The sequence below is a fragment of the Podarcis muralis genome, chromosome 2, assembly GCF_964188315.1.
Source record: "Podarcis muralis chromosome 2, rPodMur119.hap1.1, whole genome shotgun sequence".
Taxonomy (NCBI): domain Eukaryota; kingdom Metazoa; phylum Chordata; class Lepidosauria; order Squamata; family Lacertidae; genus Podarcis; species Podarcis muralis.
The window spans coordinates 112,658,110-112,671,974 of NC_135656.1; the positions used below are offsets into that span (position 1 = coordinate 112,658,110).

General features: G+C 48.7%; 1 protein-coding gene and 7 non-coding genes across 9 annotated transcripts in view; all 8 read left to right on the plus strand.

The window, feature by feature from the left end:
• LOC114590978 (carnitine O-acetyltransferase-like) overlaps positions 1-13,865 on the plus strand; it is a 36,116-nt gene that overhangs the window by 3,599 nt on the left and 18,652 nt on the right. For both annotated transcript variants that reach the window (XM_077921774.1, XM_077921770.1), the window contains exons 2-3: positions 336-557; positions 1,941-2,059. In XM_077921774.1, coding sequence (XP_077777900.1) covers positions 336-557; positions 1,941-2,059 — 341 coding nt within the window. The remainder of the gene's footprint in view (positions 1-335; positions 558-1,940; positions 2,060-13,865) is intronic.
• TRNAC-GCA (transfer RNA cysteine (anticodon GCA)) lies at positions 3,265-3,336 on the plus strand. Its single transcript has one exon. It is a non-coding gene; the product is annotated as a tRNA-Cys (tRNA).
• TRNAC-GCA (transfer RNA cysteine (anticodon GCA)) lies at positions 5,583-5,654 on the plus strand. Its single transcript has one exon. It is a non-coding gene; the product is annotated as a tRNA-Cys (tRNA).
• Positions 8,351-8,422, plus strand: TRNAC-GCA (transfer RNA cysteine (anticodon GCA)). The gene has a single exon. It is a non-coding gene; the product is annotated as a tRNA-Cys (tRNA).
• TRNAC-GCA (transfer RNA cysteine (anticodon GCA)) lies at positions 8,869-8,940 on the plus strand. The gene has a single exon. It is a non-coding gene; the product is annotated as a tRNA-Cys (tRNA).
• Positions 9,514-9,585, plus strand: TRNAC-GCA (transfer RNA cysteine (anticodon GCA)). Its single transcript has one exon. It is a non-coding gene; the product is annotated as a tRNA-Cys (tRNA).
• Positions 10,609-10,680, plus strand: TRNAC-GCA (transfer RNA cysteine (anticodon GCA)). Its single transcript has one exon. It is a non-coding gene; the product is annotated as a tRNA-Cys (tRNA).
• On the plus strand, positions 11,681-11,752 carry TRNAC-GCA (transfer RNA cysteine (anticodon GCA)). The gene has a single exon. It is a non-coding gene; the product is annotated as a tRNA-Cys (tRNA).

Consider the following 13,865-nt stretch of genomic DNA (forward strand, 5'->3'; position numbering starts at 1 on the left):
CCAAGTCACAGGGAACCAGGCAGAGGGCCTTCTCGGTAGTGGCGCCTGAAGGCAGCCCTGTTTAGAGAAGCTTTTAATGTTTAATAGGTTATTGTATTTTAGTGTTCTGTTGAAAGCCGCCCAGAGTGGCTGGGGAAACCCAGCCAGATGGGCGGGTTATAAATAATAAATTAATAATAATAATAATAATAATAATAATAATAATAATAATAATAAGGGGCTAGCCAGATGGAGATGTAAGCACCCAGAGATCTCCTTTTGGCGCCTGGGAAATTTCTGACCCTGCTTGAGTGGGAGTGACTGTTCTTTTGACTCTGCCCTTTCTTCCCTTCCAGACACTCCACTGCAGGCATGCCTCGTCCTTCCCGCTCCCTCGCCAGCCCCTGCCCTCGCTGGCGGAGACCACGGCCCGGTACCTGCGCTCCCTGGAGCCGCTGGTGAGCCCAGAGGAGCTGGAGCAGACGCAGCAGCTGCTGGCTGAGTTCGGGGTGCCAGGCGGAGAAGGCGAGAGGCTCCAAGCACGGCTGCAGCGCCGGGCAGACCGCATGGAGAACTGGGTAAGGAAGGGGGACCCGGGGCTCTGCGGAGAGACCCCACAAAGCAGGAAGAAGCTGCCGCTGGCAGTGGGGCTTCCCAGCAGAGCTCTCAGGGCAAATTCGCGGCATACATTGAAAGAGCTATGCTACCATGTTAAACAGCCATGGTTCCCCCCCAAGGGATTCTGGGAACTTCAGCTTCATTATACACCAGGCACCCCCAAACTTGACCCTCCAGATGTTTTGGGACCACAACTCCCATCATCCCTATCTAGCAGGACCAGTGGTCAGGGATGATGGGAATTGTAGTCCCAAAACGCCTGGAGGGCCAAGTTTGGGGGTGCCTGTTATACACCTTTAGGTGCCGGGGGGAAACTGTTCCTTTTTAACCGGGCCTTTGGTTTTCGAGAATAATTGCTTCCATTTTCGAACGCGCCTCAGAAGTCGAATGGCTTCCGCTCCATGTTTTTCAATTTTCTTAACGGGTTTTCGGACGTTTCGGAAGTCAAACACTCTTCCGGAACGGATTATGTTCGAAAAGCAAGGTTCCTCTGTATACCTGGTACCTCAGGTTAAGTACTTAATTCGTTCCGGAGGTCCGTTCTTAACCTGAAACTGTTCTTAAGCTGAAGCACCATTTTAGCTAATGGGGCCTCCTGCTGCTGCCGCGCAATTTCTGTTCTCATCCTGAGGTAAAGTTCTTAACCTGAGGTACTATTTTGGGTTAGCGGAGTCTGCAACCTGAAGCGTATGTAACCCGAGGTACCACTGTATTTTGTAATTTTATGTTGCGAACTGCCTTGATATCTACAGGTGTAGGCCAGTACACAAATTTAAACAACAACAACAACGCAGTTTCCAGAGTGGTTTCACAGTCACTGGGAACGCAGGGGGTTGTAGCTCTGGGAGGGGAATCAGGGTCTCCTAACAGCTCTTGGGACCCTAAATAACAAATTACAGGTCCCATAATTATTTGGGGAAAGGCATGGCTGTTTTAAGGTTGGTGCCGTAGCTGCTCCATTAGGATGGACAGGGCATGGCCCAGGAGCAGACCTTGTTAATCTGCCACCTGTGCATGCCGTTTACCTTCCTGCCACAGTGGTACCTATTTATCTACTTGCACTGGCGTGCTTTTGAACTGCTGGGTTGGCAGGAGCTGGGACAGAGCAGCGGGAGGTCACCACCATTGAGCGGATTCGAACCACTGACCTTCCAATCGGCAAACGCAAGAGGCTCGGTGGTTTAGAAAACTCACCATGAATACCTCCCTCAATGGCTCATTTGAGAGGTGCTGGAGCTGAGTTCCTGTTACTTCTTCCTGAAAAAAAGCCCTTGCGGGGTGTCACATCAGGGCAGTAAGAAGTGTTGTATTCCCTTGTCCTAACTGTATCCCATTCATTCCAGATCACAGACTGGTGGGTTCAGTCAGCATACCTGGAAAGCCGCCTGCCGCTGGCTGTTCACTCCAGCCCCGCTGTCGTGCTGCCCAAACAGGATTTTAATGACTGGAAAGGACAATTGAGGTAAGGAAGGGGGCAGTGGGTGGGGGATGGAAGGATACTCAAGACGGGTGGGGAATTTTGACAGTCAGTGGGGAAGCTGCCTTGGCTTTAGGCTGTTCTGGTCATGTTCCCTGCACAGCCCACTTCTGAGGTCCAGCTCCGAGGTCCTTCTGGCAGTTCCCTCCTGCGAGAAGTGAGGTTGCAGGGAACCAAGCAGAGGGCCTTCTCGGTGGTGGCACCCACCCTGTGGAACGCCCTCCTGTAAGATGTCAAGGAAATAAACAACTAGCTGACTTTTAGAAGACATCTGAAAGCAGCCCTGTTTAGGGAAGTTTTTAATGTCTGATGTTTTATTGTATTTTTAATACTTTGTTGGAAGCCGCCCAGGGTAATAATTAATAATTAATAACAACAACTTATTTTTATACCCGCCTATCTGCCTGGGCTTCCCGAGCCACTCTGGGCAGCTTCCAACAAAATATTAAAATACAGTAATGCATCAAACATTAAAAGCTTCCCTAAACAGGGCTGCCTTCAAATGTCTTCTAAAAGTCTGGTAGTTGTTCTCTTTGACATCTGGTGGGAGGGTGTTCCGCAGGGCGGGTGCCACCATCGAGAAGGCCCTCTGCCTGGTTCCCTGTAACTTGGCTTCTCGCAGCGAGGGAACCGTCAGAAGGCCCTCGGAGCTGGACCTCAGTGTCTGGGCTGAACAATGGGGGTGGAGACGCTCCTTCAGGTATACTGGACCGAGGGCTTTTTAGGGTGACTGGGGAAACCTAGCCAGATCGGTTCTGTTCATCCAGGGGGAACCTTTGGCCCTCCAGAGTTTTACTCCCAACTCCTATCAGCCCAAGACAGCATGGCCAGTGGTCAGGTGTTGTGGGAGTTGTAGTCCTGCAACACCCGGATGGCACAGGTTCGCCACGCTGTGTTAATCCTGTAGCAGCAGCTCTTATTTAAGCTGCCCGTGTGAACACACCCTGGCTTGAATCCGGGTTGTCGCACAACTGCTGCAGGCTGAGTCACGGTGTTTAGAAATGAGCTCACCTGGACACCGAACTAGTTAAGCATGATGTAAAACGAAGTATAATTACAAAGTGGGTGGGTGGCAATTAACCACAGCTATCCCTGCAGTTAATAAACCTGTTGCTGGCAGCAGATCAAAGTGGACCGGGTGACCAAACCTGTATCCTTATGATGGCTTCTTGAGAAGGAACAATTGTACTGGGGGTATAGCTCAGCGGTAGAGCATTTGACTGCAGATCAAGAGGTCCCTGGTTCAAGTCCGGGTGCCCCCTCTTTTTGGAGGAATTCACATTTTTAATCCTCCCCTAGCCCCATTGTTTCAGGTTAGTTAAAATGTATAATTGTTTTTCCTTTGGAAAATATTACAATAAGGGCCACGACAGGCCCCATTTTCCTTGTTCAAGGCCAGTTCTCCCTTATGTGTGTGTGTGGAGAAAACACCTTTTACATTTTTGGTTCTTCAAATCCTCAACACCTCCTCTTGTGGGTAAAATCTTGAAATACTTTGGCAGGTAATTTTGTCATTGAACAGAACATCTGAGCGATACCAATACAGTGGTGCCTCGCAAGACGAAATTAATCTGTTCCGCGAGTCTCTTCGTCTTGCGGTTTTTTCGTCTTGTGAAGCACGGCTATTAGCGGCTTAGCGGCTATTAACGGCTTAGCGGCTTTAAGAAAAAGGAAACAAACTCGCAAGAACTTGCAAGATGTTTCATCTTGCGAAGCAAGCCCATAGGGAAATTCGTCTTGCATAACGACTCAAAAAACGGAAAACCCTTTCGTCTAGCGAGTTTTTCGTCTTGCGAGGCATTCGTCTTGCGGGGCACCACTGTACAGTGGTACCTTGTGTTACGGACGGGATCCGTTCCGGAGGCCCGTCCGTAATGTGAAATGCCCGCAACTTGAAGCACTGCGCAGGCACAGGCATGAAGCATAATTTAGTGCCTCTGCACATGCGCGAGCGGCGAAACCCAGAAGTAAACCGTTCCAGTACTTCCGGGTTGCTGCGGGACGTAACACAAAAAGACGCAACATGAAGCGGACGCAACACAAGGTATGACTGTATATTTTGCTGTCAGAACTGGAGCAGCAATTCTGTGTCCCCACATGTCAAGGCACATAGCCGTGAAGGGCTGGCTATTATTATTATTATTATTATTATTACTACTACTACTACTACTACTTCTACAGTGGTACCTCAGGTTACAGGCGCTTCGGTTTACAGACTCTGCTAATCCAGAAATAGTACCTCGGGTTAAGAACTTTGCTTCAGGATGAGAACAGAAATCGCGCAGCGGGGACGCAGGGGCAGCGGGAGGCCCCATTAGCTAAAGTGGTGCTTCAGGTTAAGAACGGACCTCCAGAACGAATTAAGTTCTTAACCCAAGGTGCCACTGTAATTATTATTATTATTCTCTGTCCATCTGACTGAGTTTATGTTGGCCTCTGTGGCAGAAAATCCCCCAGTGCCTCTCTGTGGCAGTAAAGCTATAAAAACAATGCCCCTCTCATGACACCCAAAAGCAGCTGCCTGAGGCATACCTCCTTTCGCCTAACAGTAGGGTCGGCCCCATGGAGATACTCTGAGGCCCGGTGTGACTGTGGGGACAAGCCCCTGTCCTTCTCTGACCTGGCAAGAGTTGAGGGGAGAGTTGAGCTTGCCAATGAATTTTGAAAACGTTCAAAAAGAAGCAAAATATTTTACTACTGTCCTACTTTTTCTGAACCGATTGTGAGGTCTGGGAGATGCTTCATCCTTGGATAGCTCAGTTGGTTTGAGCATGGTGCTGATAACACCAAGGTTGCAGGTTCGATCTCTTTATGGGACAGCTGCATATTCCTGTGTTGCTGGGGGTTGGACTAGATGGCCCTTAGAGTCCCTTTCAGCCCTACATTTCTTTGGTTCTTCAGGTTCAGGGGGGAAGTTGGAGGTCTCAACACTTTTGCTCTTTTCTTAACAAAATCAGTAACACTGGTACCGGAGATCCCACTACAGTGGTACCTCGGGTTACATACGCTTCAGGTTACAGACGCTTCAGGTTACAGACTCCGCTAACCCAGAAATAGTACCTCAGGTTAAGAACTTTGATTCAGGATGAGAACAGAAATCGTGCTCCGGCAGCAGCAGGAGGCCCCATTAGCTAGGTTAAGAAGAGTTTCAGGTTAAGAACGGACCTCCGGAACGAATTAAGTACTTAACCCGAGGTACCACTGTACTAATAATTGCCCGTAATCTGTGGCTACAGGAAGTGTTGGGTGTGTTCTCCACTTGCAGATGGAAGGCAAACAAACATAGGTGTGTGTGGTCCACGCTCTGTGTCAACGGAGGCTGCGCTCCAGAATATGCTCCCAAACCCTTTGCAATGCAAGGGGTTTGTTGCCTACCAGAAAAGCTGCTCTGGGAAGATTCCCTGCAGATGGAATATTCAAAAGCAATTACTCATAAATATATGGCAGAGAACAATGTGGCAAAACCAGTATCCATAACTGAGCTTCAGGTGAGGCATGTCTGTATGCTGGGGGTATAGCTCAGCGGTAGAGCATTTGACTGCAGATCAAGAGGTCCCTGGTTCAAGTCCGGGTGCCCCCTCTTTTTTATTTTTAGGAGGGATTTTGTTTGATTTCTCACCTTCCCTTTCCTTAAAGGTTCATAGTGAATAAAATTCAGGAGTAACCTCCTTACTTGGAACATATGGGAAAGTATCAGGAAAGTGATCTCACATCTTTCCATATTACTTTCTCTATTTCTACCCTGCTTTCTTGGCAAAATGTCCACAAGGCAGCTTTCAACAAAATAAGATCAAAACACAGCGTAAAAGCAAACAAACGTTAAAGATCATCAACAGGTTAAAACAGAAACAGGCTACCCAATAAATATGTGCTTGTATACTATCAATAAATCTTTGCAGCCTTCAGTGAAGTTGGGAAGGAGGCAGATATTTACATGGGTGCCCACCGGGAGGGCAAGGGGGGCAGTTGCCCCCTGCCCCACATGAAACATAATCCCCACATTCCCAGCTTTCATTAAAAAATAATAATCTAGAATTTGTAGAACCCAGGATATGGGACGAAAAGCTCAGACACAGTTAGGGATATAGGAACTGCCTTATATTGAGTCAGACCACTGGGAAACCCAGCTAGATAAGCGGAGTATAAATAAAAAAAATATTATTATAATATTATTATTATGGTCCATCTAGCTCTGTATTGTCTACAGACAATAGCAGCTCTACTTAGCAATGCCAGGAATTGAACCTGCAACCTCTTGTTTGCAAGGCAAACACTCTGCCTCTGAGCTGCAGCCCTTCCCCTCTACTTCTCATTGTTGGTCAGCAATTAGCCTGCTCCCCCTTTTAAGGGTTTTACTTTGTACCCCACCCCCACAACACCAAGAACAAAATTTTCCCATGGGTGCCCATGCAGGCATTTCCATTGCACATTCTGGGAGCCACAACTGATTTTGGTCAGACTCATGTTTGTGGCTTCGAGAACACTGTCCAACCATCTCGTCCTCTGTCGTCCCCTTCTCCTTGTGCCCTCCATCTTTCCCAACATCAGGGTCTTTCCCAGGAAGTCTTCTCTTCTCATCAGGTGGCCAAAGTATTGGAGCCTCAGCTTCAGGACCTGTCCTTCCAGTGAGCACTCAGGGCTGATTTCCTTCAGAATGGAGAGGTTTGATCTTCTTGCAGTCCATGGGACTCCCAAGAGTCTCCTCCAGCACCTTAATTCAAAAGCATCAATTCTTTGGCCATCAGCCTTCTTTATGGTCCAGCTCTCACTTCCATACAGGTAGCTCAATGGTAGAGCATTTGACTACAGATCAAGCTTTTCTTACCCTCTCTTTGGGGGAAAAGGGGAACAAATCCTATCTGGGTGTTGTAACCCCCTACATATAGAGAATAGGGACATGAGTGGCCCTGTGGTCTAAACCACTGAGCCTCTTGGGCTTTCCATTCAGAAGGTCGGCGGTTCGAATCCCCATGATGGAGTGAGCTCCTGTTGCTCTGTCCCAGCTACTGCCAATCTAGCAGTTTGAAAGCATGCCACTGCAAGTAGATAAATACCACATTTTTCGCCCTATAGAGCGCACTTTTTCCCCTCCAAAAATGAAGGGGAAATGTGTGTGCGTCCTACCACAGAGCCTAGGACTTGCTCATCAGAAGGTTGGTGGTTCAAATCCCCGTGACGGGGTGAGCTCCCATTGCTCGGTCCCTGCTCCTGCCAACCTAGCAGTTCAAAAGCACGTCAAAGTGCAAGTAGATAAATAGGTACCGCTCCGGTGGGAAGGTAAACGGCGTTTCCATGCGCTGCTCTGGTTCACCAGAAGTGGCTTAGTCATGCTGGCCGCATGACCCAGAAGCTGTACACCGGCTCCCTCGGCCAGTAAAGCGAGATGAGTGCCGCAACCCCAAAGTTGGCCACGACTGGACCTAATGGTCAGGGGTCCCTTTACCTTTACCTCCCTGTTGTCAAATGAGATTTGCCATCTCAGGGAACAACCAGTGATTCTCTGGCAGTTGATCTCAGGGATTGAGCTGGAATTTAGAGATTAAGGTACCCAGGACATACAGTCATACCTCGGGTTACAGATGTTTCAGGTTGCGTTTTTTTGTGTTATGGACCGCCGAATCCCGGAAGTACCGGAACGGGTTACTTCTGGGTTTTGGTGGTCGCGCATGCGCAGAAGCGCTAAATCATGCTTTGCGCATGCACAGAAGCACCGAATCACAACCTGTGCATGTGCAGACGTGCAGCTGTGGGTTGCGAATGCTGTGGGTTGCAAATGTGCATCACGCGTGGATCTCGTTCGCAACCCAAGTTTCCACTGTATGTTTTTCAGGGCTTTGTAAATTAATCCAAGGACTTCGAACCTAGCTCAGTATTAGATGAGCAGCCAGTGCAGATGCTTTAACAACGCTGTCACACGTTGTTGGTCAGATGTTCCTTCAGCAACTCAGCCACCACATTCTGCACCAGCCAGAGCTCTTGAGCCAGGCGCAAGGGCAGCCCCACATTGAGCAGTAGTCCAGTAGTCCAGCCTCAAGGTTCCGAACACATAGACTAGCTGTGTCCTCCAGCTGTTTGGACTGATGAGAGTTGGACGTTCTAAACATCTGGAGGCCACCAGGCTGCTCCAGAAACCCTTTGCAATGCACAGATTGATGTGGAAGCATTGCCTGCTAGGTATAATGTTTGCAGTGGTTAGTCATAAGTACACAGGAGGAGAACTATGTGGCAAAACCAGTATCCATAAGAAGGCTTCCTGGGCAGATCTGTCTATGTGCCGGGGGTATAGCTCAGCGGTAGAGCATTTGACTGCAGATCAAGAGGTCCCTGGTTCAAGTCCGGGTGCCCCCTCTTTTTAGAGGAATTTGTTTCTGGTTTGCCACCATCCTGCTTTCTCCAATAACTTGTGGCGGGTAACATGGGAGATGCTTTTAATGAAATTTGATGTAGAACAGGAAGATCAGTGGTGGTAGAAAGGTGATTTCTCCAACTTTACTCATCTTTCCCTATCTTGTGCAACAATAGGAAGTGTAGGTAGTTTTCCAGGTGTCCTCTCAGCCTGCAAGCAGATGATGGCTGGGCCAGGACTCTGCATGAGTTGACTATGTACTCAACAACCTTTTGCAACGCAGAGATTTGCAGGAGGTGGTTGCTCAGCAGGAAAAAAAATGATGATGTGGCAAAAGTTGCCTATAGGTGGAGCAATTAAAACCATTAGTCGTAAGTACACAGCAGAGAACAATGTGGCAAAACCCGTATCCATAAGAACGCTTCCTGGGCAAACATGGCTATGTGCCGGGGGTATAGCTCAGCGGTAGAGCATTTGACTGCAGATCAAGAGGTCCCTGGTTCAAGTCCGGGTGCCCCCTCTTTTTAGTGGCAGGTGGGGCTCTGCTGTTCTCCTGCCTTCCCAACATCGCAGGATCCCGCTGCTTACCGAAAGGGGAAGGTGCGCAGAGATCAGCGCATTGCATGGTGGCAAGTGCATCAGATTCCCTCTGTCACCATGATCTGTGCTCCTCACTCCTGAGCTGCCAGCCTACTGTTCTGTTGTCACACTGCAGTTAGTGTGGCCATCTATCAGTGACCATACAAACTGCAATGTGACAACATCCTTACATTTTTATTATATGGTTTCCTCACCTTTATTGATCTTCCTCCGCCATATGCAGATATAGGATGTTTAAGCTGTTTTTCTCAGACGTAATCTCACTTTGCAAGGGGATGGTGGCCCCAAAGAAATAGCTAGTGCATTATGTGAGCTGACTCTGCTCAAGAACCCAGAAATTAGAAGCAGGTTGTTCCTCTGTAGAAAAAATGATGGGACCAGTGTTTCCTGTAGGCAGAGTATTTAAAATCATTAGTCGTAAGTACATGGTAAAAACTATGTGGCAAAACCAGTATCCATAAGAAGGCATCCTAAGCAGCCATGTCTATGCGCCGGGGGTATAGCTCAGCGGTAGAGCATTTGACTGCAGATCAAGAGGTCCCTGGTTCAAGTCCGGGTGCCCCCTCTTTTTAGAGGAATTTGTTTCTGGTTTGCCACCTCCTCACTTTCTCCAATAGCTTGTGGTGGATACCCTGGTAGACGGGTTTAAGGAAATAGAGGCTGCAACCATTTTATGCGTGTCCAATATGTGCAGGACCCTGCACATTGCTCCAAACCCGGATGTGACCCCCCCCCCCATTTTTTAAAGGGGCTGGTGAGGAAGTGCAGTTGTTCTGCCTTGCTCTTCCAGCTTCCCAGCATTGCAGACCACTGCTGTTTCCTGAGAGGGAGAGGTGGCAGGGATCTTGGCGCATTGCATGGCGCATGAGCATTTGATCAGTAGGCAGTGGCACAGTGTAGGGAAGTGGCGTCTCATGCTCATTCCCCCTACGGCTGAAAGAAAGAAGCCTATGTATTAAATGGCAGGCTTTTTTTCTCTTGCTTCCAACAGCAGCAGGGCAGGAGGACGAAGGGGAGAATTACTATCTCCCCTTTGTTCCTCTCCTCCCCACGAGTGACAGGAGGAATTTGAGACACTGCTTACTCTTGTCTACCTCCCTCAGCTGCTGGCTTCCTGTCCTCTTCTCGCACTGCAGTTCATGGGGCCACCTTTTGGTGACCATTCAAATTGCAGCGTGGTGACATCCTTACAATTTTATTATATACTACGAAAAAAGATCAGTGGTAGTTATATATATCTCTGTCTCTATCTCTATCTATCTATCTATCTATCTGCCCACCTTTACTGATCTTCTCCTGCCATGTGCCACTAGAAGAAGTGCAGGTAGTGTTGTCATATGTAATAATCAGTATGCGGGGGATTATTGTTGGGCCTAAAGCTGCGACCTCTGTGTGAGCTGACTCTGCTCTAGAACACTTCGCAATACAGAGATTTGCAGGAGGTTATCCGTCAGTAGAAAGCTTGATGTGGAGTGAGTTGCCTGTAGGTAGGGCATTTAAAACCATTAGTCGAAAGTACAGGGTAGAGAACTATGTGGCAAAACTGGTATCCATAAGAAGGCTTGCTGGGCAGACATGCCTATGTGCCGGGGGTATAGCTCAGCGGTAGAGCATTTGACTGCAGATCAAGAGGTCCCTGGTTCAAGTCCGGGTGCCCCCTCTTTTTAGAGGAATTTGTTTCTGGTTTGCCACCTCCTCACTTTCTCCAATAGCTTGTGCTGGGTAACCTGGTAGACAGGTTTAAGGAAATAGAGGCTGCAACTGTTTTATGCACGTTCAATATGTGCATAACCATGCACATTGCTCCAAACCCGGATGTGACCCCCCCCCCATTTTTTAAAGGGGCCGGTGAGGAAGTGCAGTTGTTCTGCCTTGATCTCCCAGCTTCCCAGCATGGCAGACCACTGCTGTTTCCTGAGAGGGAGAGGTGGCAGGGATCTTGGCGCATTGCATGGCGCATGAGCATTTGATCAGTAGGCAGTGGCACAGTGTAGGGAAGTGGCGTCTCATGCTCATTCCCCCCACGACTGAAAGAAAGAAGTCTGTGTATTACTTGCAGGCTTTTTTCTCTTGGTTCCAACAGCAGCAGGGCAGGAGGACGAAGGGGAGAATTACTATCTCCCCTTCGTTCCTCTCCTCCCCACCAGTGACAGGAGGAATTTGAGACACTGCTTACTATTGCCTGCCTCCCTCAGCTGCTGGCTTTCTGTCCTCTTCTCGCACTGCAGTTCATGGGGCCACCTGTTGGCGACCATTCAAATTGCAGCGTGGTGACATCCTTACAATTTTACTATATACAGTACTATGAAAAAAGATTAGTGGTGGTTAAAAAAAATAAAATTGCCCACCTTTATTGATCTTCCCCAGCCATGTGCCACCAGAAGAAGTGCAGGCAGGTAGTGTTCTCATATGTAATAATCAGTTTGCAGGGGATTGTTGTTGGGCCTAAAGCTGCAGCCTCTGTGTGAGCTGACTCTGCTCCAGAGCACTTTGCAACACAGAGATTTGCGGGAGGTTATTCCTCAGTAGAAAGTTTGATGTGGAATGAGTTGCCTGTAGGTAGGGCGTTTAAAACCATTAGTTGAAAGTGCATGGTAGAGAACTATGTGGCAAAACTGGTATCCATAAGAAGGCTTCCTGGGCAGACATGCCTATGAGCCGGGGGTATAGCTCAGCGGTAGAGCATTTGACTGCAGATCAAGAGGTCCCTGGTTCAAGTCCGGGTGCCCCCTCTTTTTTTAGAGGAATGTATTTCCAGGTGTTGCCAGCACCTTGTTTTCCCCAATAGCTTGTAATGGGAAACCTCATAGATGGGTTTAGTGGAATACGATGTAACCGAGACTGTGCCCCTGCTCGCATTGCTCACCATCCCCACCCACCCATTACCCCCTGCCAAACCTGTCGGCATGCAGAGGGCCAGGAGGCCAGCTGGCTAGCCCTGGCTGGACCGTCTGCTTCCAGTCTTCCTGGTGCAAAGACCATCGCCTCTGCTCCGACATAAATCAGCGACCCGGGCTTCAAAGCCAGGGCACACTATCAGCTGATAGAACTGCGCACACAGAATAGGCGTGAGGCTTGTGGAAGCATACTACAACTACAGATTTATTAATCGAAAATCAGGACAAAGAAACATGTCGTCTCTCTCTCTCTCATGTCATCTCATAGAGAAGCAAAAGCAAAAGCTATACACACAATGGAAGTTCCCGGCATACTGTGCTGGAATGTAAACAGACATGTGGCACGTAACAATCCCATGTCTGTTCCTTAAGGTGGAATGGAAGTGTCAACACAACCCGCCACCCCTTGCAAATTCCCCTCCTTTTACACCTCACCAACATTCCATATCCATTTGTTTTGTTTAGTCGTTTAGTTGTGTCTGACTCTTCGTGACCCCATGGACCAGAGCATGCCAGGCACTTCTGTCTTCCACTGCCTCCCGCATTTTGGCCAAACTCATGCTGGTAGCTTCGCGAACACTATCCAACCATCTCATCCTGTGTCGTCCCCTTCTCCTTGTGCCCTCCGTCTTTCCCAACATCAGGGTCTTTTCCAGGGAGTCTTCTCTTCTCATGAGGTGGCCAAAGTATCGGCACCTCAGCTTCAGGATCTGTCCTTCCAGTGAGCACTCGGGGCTGATTTCCTTCAGAAGGGATAGGTTTTATCTTCTTGCAGTCCATGGGACTCTCAAGTGTCTCCTCTAGCACCATAATTCAAAAGTATCAATTCTTCGGCGATCAGCCTTCTTTATGGTCCAGTTCTCTCTTCCATACATCACTACTGGGAAAACCATAGCTTTAACTATTCCGACCTTTGTTGGCAAGGTGATGTCTCTGCTTTATAAGATGCTATATAGGTTTGTCATCCCCTTTCTCCCAAGAAGCAGGCGTCTTTTAATTTCGTGACTGCTGTCACCATCTGCAGTGATCATAGTTCACCCCATCTACCAGCCATCTTCTGACATGCCGTAGTAGCTGCTGAGGCAGTTCAGGGCAAGCTCTATTACTCTGTCTACTTTCCAACACCGCAGATTGCTGCTGTTGACCAAAAGAGAGCATGTGGCATAGACCAATCCAACAGTCTTGCCACCACACAGATATGTCAAGCTCCCTGCATGCCCCACAACCATCATTCAGAGACTTCTCACCTTCATTGCCCCTACTACCGAGAGAAGGAAGCCTGCAATTCACGATCCAGAGGTTTTTCCCTATCAGTTTCTGTGGCAGTGGAGTGTCCTCTCCCCACCCCACCAGTTGTGGTCGCAGGGGGAGCATGGCGCAGCTTAGACCGTCCTCTTTTCACTATATGCCGCTGCTGCTGGCGGAGGAAGAGGGGAATGGAGAAAGCTGTGGCAGGCGGCAGCAGCATCAGTCTGTCCTGCCTATTCCTCTGTGTCTTGCCTGGGCTATACCCTGACAGCCTGCCTGAGCTGCCCACCTCTGTTTTCAAACTGCCACAGTTTGTGTGGCTCTCTGCTGGTGGCCATACAAACTACAGCCTGATGACATCCTTACAATTTTTATATATACTAAGACAGAAGAGTGAAGCTGAGGCTCCAATACTTTGGCCACCTCATGAGAAGAGAAGACTCCCTGGAAAAGACCCTGATGTTGGGAAAGATTGACGGCACAAGGAGAAGGGGACGACAGAGGACAAGATGGTTGAACAGTGTTCTTGAGGCTACCAGCATGAGTTTGAGCAAACTGCGGGAGGCAGTGGAAGACAGGAGTGCCTGGCGTGCTCTGGTCCATGGGGTCACAAAGAGTCAGACACGACTAAATGACTAAACAACAACAACAACAACAACAACAACAACAACAACAACAAGAAGACAGAAGAAGATCAGAG